This window comes from Pseudopipra pipra, chromosome 1 (genome assembly GCF_036250125.1).
Source record: "Pseudopipra pipra isolate bDixPip1 chromosome 1, bDixPip1.hap1, whole genome shotgun sequence".
Classification (NCBI taxonomy): Eukaryota; Metazoa; Chordata; class Aves; order Passeriformes; family Pipridae; genus Pseudopipra; species Pseudopipra pipra.
The window spans coordinates 96348586-96354585 of NC_087549.1; the positions used below are offsets into that span (position 1 = coordinate 96348586).

Sequence of the window (6000 nt, forward strand, 5' to 3'; positions counted from 1 at the left end):
CAGGATGCACCTTCCACATTGAACTTCAGAGGTGTGCCTGTGGCAGTGTAGGCTGTCTTGCAGGGCTGTAATGCTGTTGGAAGGCAGCATGCTGTTTCCAAATGCCCTTTGCCTTTCAAACTGCTTATGGCTGCTCTGAGTGTTCCAATTAGACAGCAACTTGGCTGTATTTGGTAGCAAATTTAAGTCCTGATTTATAATGTCAGTGCTGTAAGCTGATTGCTTGTAAAAGACTAAACACATTTAGTCTGCAGACTCTACTTTGTTACTGTACCTCTTCTAGGAGTTATTGAAAAAAATCAGGTCAATTTGCAATAATTTAGTTTACATCTTACAGAGAGAGATGGGGATTGTGGATATTTGGAGTTTAAAGGATATGTGAACAATTTTTTAAATATTTGCTATAGTTTTCTTTTGCAAGTTTAAAATGAGCTTTGAAAAAGTTTTGCATTTGCTTTGTTATAACAAGGGTTATGTTGCCCTTTGAGTTCTTCTGCTAGTTTAGATGTTTCTATTTTATTGTAACACTGTGTTTCTTAAAGGAGTGTCATTAGGGTGCAGAACAAACCAGACACAATCTGCTTTTCAGCTAGTAGAAGAAAAGTGGTTTTTCAAATATTATTTATTTCCAACAAACTATAAATTAAGGCCTTAAGACTGTAGAAGCGTCAGGTGCTGAACATTTTTTCACTGCTTTGTTCCTTATGGCTCTTTCAGTGAACTAAATTTAAATTGAAATTATAAGAATGAAGTTTTCATTTGACCTTTAGCTGTATATTGCAATTGTATTTTAGTGATCATTTTAAGAGATCAAGAACTGAATAAATTTTTATTTTCAGTAACTTTTCAGGTGCTATTTTTTATATGCATAAACCATGTGCTATTGCAATTTTGTAATTCTGTCTCTTCATTTGGAATACCACTACGTATATTTCTCATTAGCATTCTATAGATTAAATTTCCCTAAAACCACTTTTATACATATATAATTACAACTATTTTTTAATTTTTAATATCATTGTGAATTACACTTATAGTTGATTTAAATATCTTGATAATTAGTTTAAATATGTGGGCAGGTTTTAAACGTAAATCACTTTTTAAAAGATTTCTCAAGCACATGAATTGGTGGGCCTCCTGGTAGTGGGCATTATAAAAGAAAAATACTAGTGCAAAGGGAAAGGAAATGTGAATTGCAGAAGTTTTTTCACAGAATTGTCAGATATTTAAAGTTCTACATTCAGTCTTTTGGCAATTGTTCATATGCGAAGTTAAAGATTATAAAAGTTATGTAAAGTTATTATGGTTATGTTTGGGTTTTAATATCAGTCAAGCAAAATTCCTTTAAAAAATGCAAATTAGGTTAATGGAAGCCTGCAGCATACTACTGAAACATTTTCTCTAAATAGTAAGAAGGAATCCTGTATGTGCTTAACTTTTCCACTCAGAAGTGCTGTGCACTATGGCTCTGAAACTGGAAATGACAAGCAGTGGGCACGAAAAATGAGAACAATATAATTAAAAATATAATTAAAATATTATGTTTCAAATTGTTATGTTAGTAGATATGCTGCCATGGGGATATACTGCTTTTCCTCTGAAGGTAGTACTTATTAATGGAGAATTGTTTCTGAATTTGTAAAGAAAAAATGCAGCTCTGTGTTACTGATGCTCTTCTTTCACACTTCTGTTAGAGTTAGATCATGAAATCATTTGATTTCATGATACTTAAATGTTTTTGGAATAGCTGTGAAGCTGCAGTTTACAGTACACAGATACTGAAAGGTGTTTATATCATAGTAAAAACAATACATTCAGGAGAGGTTTTGGGGGGGGGTTTCTAGCGGAGGACTAATATTTGGCTGCATTTTCTTTTTTTGTTTCGTGGCTTTTTCCTCCCTGTGAGTGAGGAATTTTTTATATCTAGATTGAATAGAGCTGTCATTCTAGCCTTGCTGAAATAACAAGAACCAACAATATAGATGATGTTCAGTCTTTTGCATTTCCAAAGATACTGTTTAATACAACTGAATGAGGGATGAAAATATGTAAGAACCATCCCTTCAGGTTTTCTGGAAAGTGTTTTTGTAGACTAGAACTCCATTTTTTAATAAACTAGTTACACTGGGTATTTCAGATCCCTGTGTTTTGTTGATTGTCCTCACTATGAAGTACATTTAAATTAAAAAGTGGCTTTGTTGCATAAATTACTAATTTGCTAGTCTTTGCCGTAATTATTTAGTAAATTAACTGTTCTACACTTTCAAAACATAATCAGCTGACAGCAAGATATTATTTCAGTGAGATATTATTTCTTCATAGACTTTTTTTCTTCTACAGGCTCTGTGCTATTGGTTTTTGTCTTGGTAAACTTACAGTATCTGGGATGACTCTAAAAACCTGCTTGTCCTGACACGTTCTTTAATACAGCATCTGCAGTGGACATGTTTCGTATGTGTAACTGATAGCTGTCAGACTGTAATTTCATTTTTCAGTGGATAAATACCGTCAGTTTCCATAGATGCAGTCTTACAAACAGATGAATACAAATGTTTTCAGCTGTGGACATTGTGCTATAGATTCCATGACTTTATTTATCTTCATTTCTCAGTCAGCACTGAGAAATATATACATATACTTCTTTATCCACTAGTTGTTAAATATGCACAACTCGTTTCTTCTTTTGCTGAGTAAGATTCCTTTAGGTTTCTTTAATTCCCAGTTAGCTTTTCTCTGGCTAATGGTATCGTTAATGCCTAAAATAGTGCTTTAGCTCTGAAGGCTGAAACCATCATGAAACCAGCAAGTGAAACTCAAGTTCCATACATTTGTATAGCTTTTAATGAAAATGTACTAAGATTTCTTCCAACTGGGCATTTTAAGTATGGGAGCTTCCTTGTCCAAACTGCATGCTAATAGAGGCTACATGGAAATAATCAGTGTTATGCCTGAGAAACTGCTTTTAATTGTGAATTAGGCTGCATTTAGTGCCCTGAAACTCCCTCAGCACACCACATTTGAGTTTCAGTAGCAAAGTATTCAGGAAAGGCTTTCACTTCATCCCATTTTTCCTTGTTAGGGATTTAGAGCCCAGATTGAATCACAGGGCTTCAGCCTTACCTCCCAGGAGCATCACTCCTACCACCCTGCACTGAACAGCAAAATCCACATAACATCACTGTGAGGAAACACTGGAAAGCAGCATCAGTTTATCTTTTTGTCCCACAGGTGCAGCAGAAAACTCACTTCCCATTTTGATTTGGTCTCCCCTCCTGATCTCTTGTCCATCTCCCTGAAAAGCTGAGAAAGGGGAGGCCAAGTGTCGCTCAACCAGCCTACAAATGAAGTAGTCTTGGCTAGTGAGCATTCCTGTGTCTTGGGAAACAGCAGTAGGAATGCCTGTATAAATAAAAATGACTTTGTATTTCAACATTGCTTACAAACTCACAAGTTTGTTAATCTTTGTGTTTATTTCTTTTGGATATGCATAGTTTATGTCAGTATTTATCAAAGGTCTTTCTTGCTGTATGCTATTTTTCTATGCTCTCAGAAATAAAGTAATTTAACTATTGTTAAATTACTGCTTTTTGCTAAAAGATAGAAGATAATTTTATTAGTTTTTCATTATTGCAAGTGGGTTCACTCTCTTCTTAATGAAACCCCACCAGCAACGAAAATTTATTTAAGAGATATCCCCTTTGCATATATTTTTCTGCTTGAAATTTGATCAAATGAAGGGTTTTGAACGTGTTTCTACAGCTCGTTTTGAATTCTGTGCAATGCAGAATCTCAACTTTATTTTTGTCTCAGAAATACATGTCTGATATAAAATTCCATTTGGCAAGGAAAAGAGATTTTAGGATTCCACAAATCCAAATTCTTTTGCTTATGACTATGTCCCAGTTGAAGCGTTAGATTTTCCTTTGAGATCTTTCAGAGCCAGGAACATGATTCTTTCAGCAAGGTATGGTGCACATCAGCTTCTTGTTTAAACCAATTCATTCTCCGGAGATGTGAAGAAATGTGTTGTTCAGTCTGGCAGTACTAATCCAAAGAGACACAAAAAGGGAACCATGAGACCCCCAAAGTTTGGAAGCATGAAAGTGTAGATGCTGGTGCAGTGAGATTTGGTTAATCAGTTAAGGTTTTATTCTTATAAAAAAAGCAGACACTTGAAAATTTCAAAACTATGTAACAACATATAATGTATTTTGGCAATATCACATTTGCACAATGGCTTTCTTCTTTGTTTTGGGATGCAAGAGGAAAGTAAATCTCATTATTTTCGAATAGTCTTATACTTTGTTTTCATTCCTTGTTCAGAAGGATGGAAGAAACAAAATTAACAGTACTTTGTTCTTTACACCTACAGCTGACAATAACAACAGCGATTAAAAAATGAATTTTGTGAACTGACTGCTCTTTGTTAATTTAAAAGCAAGTGCTGTACTTTCTGTCTAGGCTTGAAAAAAAGTTGAGTCCCTTAGCCTCATTTTTTTCTCATGTTGAATACGAGTCTCTCAGTAAACACTGAGGTACCTCCATTCATGGACATTATCTCTGTCTGCCCTTCCAGGGGTCACAAGCGCAAACTAGATGATGATGATGCTGCCAGTGACTCCAGTAAAGAATCCAGCAATGAAGATGAGGAAGGAAGCAGCTCTGAAGCGGATGAAATGGCAGCAGCACTTGAAGCTGAATTGAATGACTTCATGTGAGGTTCATGCAGAAGATGGAGTTTGTAATTATATTTTACTTCTCATAAACAGATCAGACTTCAGAAGACTCCCTTATGTCAGTACTCAATGTTTTTCCAAAATGTGTGTGTATATTTTGCAAAGCAACACAAGAGGTGACACATTATTTTACAAAATTGGAATTAGATGCTTTTAAGTTGTTTTACTAAAGGAAAATATACTTTTTTAAACAAAAAAAGTATTAAGTGGGACATGGTGTGCTATGCCAAAGACATGTTAGGAGATCTATAGAACCTTCATGTACAGGACAGTGATACAAAGATTGATTAAAAACACATCAAATTTCTAAAAATAATTCAGGCTGTTGTTTATGGGTTACAGTCTTCAAAAAAAGGAGGAGAGAAAGGAGATGGAATTGTCTGGGTAGTACAGCAGGAACCTGATGAACTGGTCATCCTTTTCCACAAATAAAGCTATCAAATATAAAAGGATTTTTGAAATAAAAAAGAACTATTTATATTTGTATAGAAACAGAGAACATGATATGCAAGCTTTGTAAACTCTGCACTTGATCCACCTGTCATTTGCTTCTAAGAGGATACATAATGATCAGCATTCATGGTTTTAGGTTACTTTGTTGAATAGTTGGGTTCTTTAGAGACATTGTTTAGATTTTTAACTTTTCTTCTCTGTAACCAGAAATATAGCACAGCATACTATGTGGTCCTGTTCTGCCATAAGATGCATATTCACCCATTTGTGTTGTCTTGGAAAGAATGAGTGCTACTTCATTCTAGATAGAATTTAATTTCTTTGACAAGAGATCTGATGTAAAGTTTTTGTATATTCTATTTCATATTTGACCCACAAAACAGATTTTCTTTCATTTAATAAAGGTTCATTTTGTACACTTTGTTTCCCTTTCGTGTTCATTTGCTTCCATCAAACATAAGGCACTTTTCTGTAATCTTTCCTTTATTCTGCATGAAAATAAGGAAAAACATCAAAAGCTAGTGCAAATCTGTAGATTCAGGCAGGTAGCTGAGGCTCAGAAGAGAAACACTGGCTCAGAAGATTTCCTTTTCTTTGGTATGTGAACTGTTACATCCTGACATTTTCTCAGGTGTCTTTGACTGGCCTCTGAAATTACCATAAGAGTTGTTGCTCTGGTTTTGAATTTCTGAGGCTAGAATCATGGTTTATTCTCAATTGTTAGCAACAGAGAGTCAAATCCTTTTAAAAATATGTTTGCAGAAGAAGACTTATTAGTTCGTATGTCATGGTTAAAAGGAAGCACTTTCTG

General features: G+C 34.6%; 1 protein-coding gene across 1 annotated transcript in view; it reads left to right on the forward strand.

Annotated features, from left to right (window-relative positions):
- CTDP1 (CTD phosphatase subunit 1) overlaps positions 1-5607 on the forward strand; it is a 100496-nt gene extending 94889 nt beyond the window's left edge. The window contains exon 13 of the mRNA XM_064666279.1: positions 4577-5607. Within this exon, the coding sequence (XP_064522349.1) occupies positions 4577-4718 (142 nt within the window). The 3' untranslated portion in view covers positions 4719-5607. The remainder of the gene's footprint in view (positions 1-4576) is intronic.
- Positions 5608-6000: the final 393 nt, after the last annotated feature.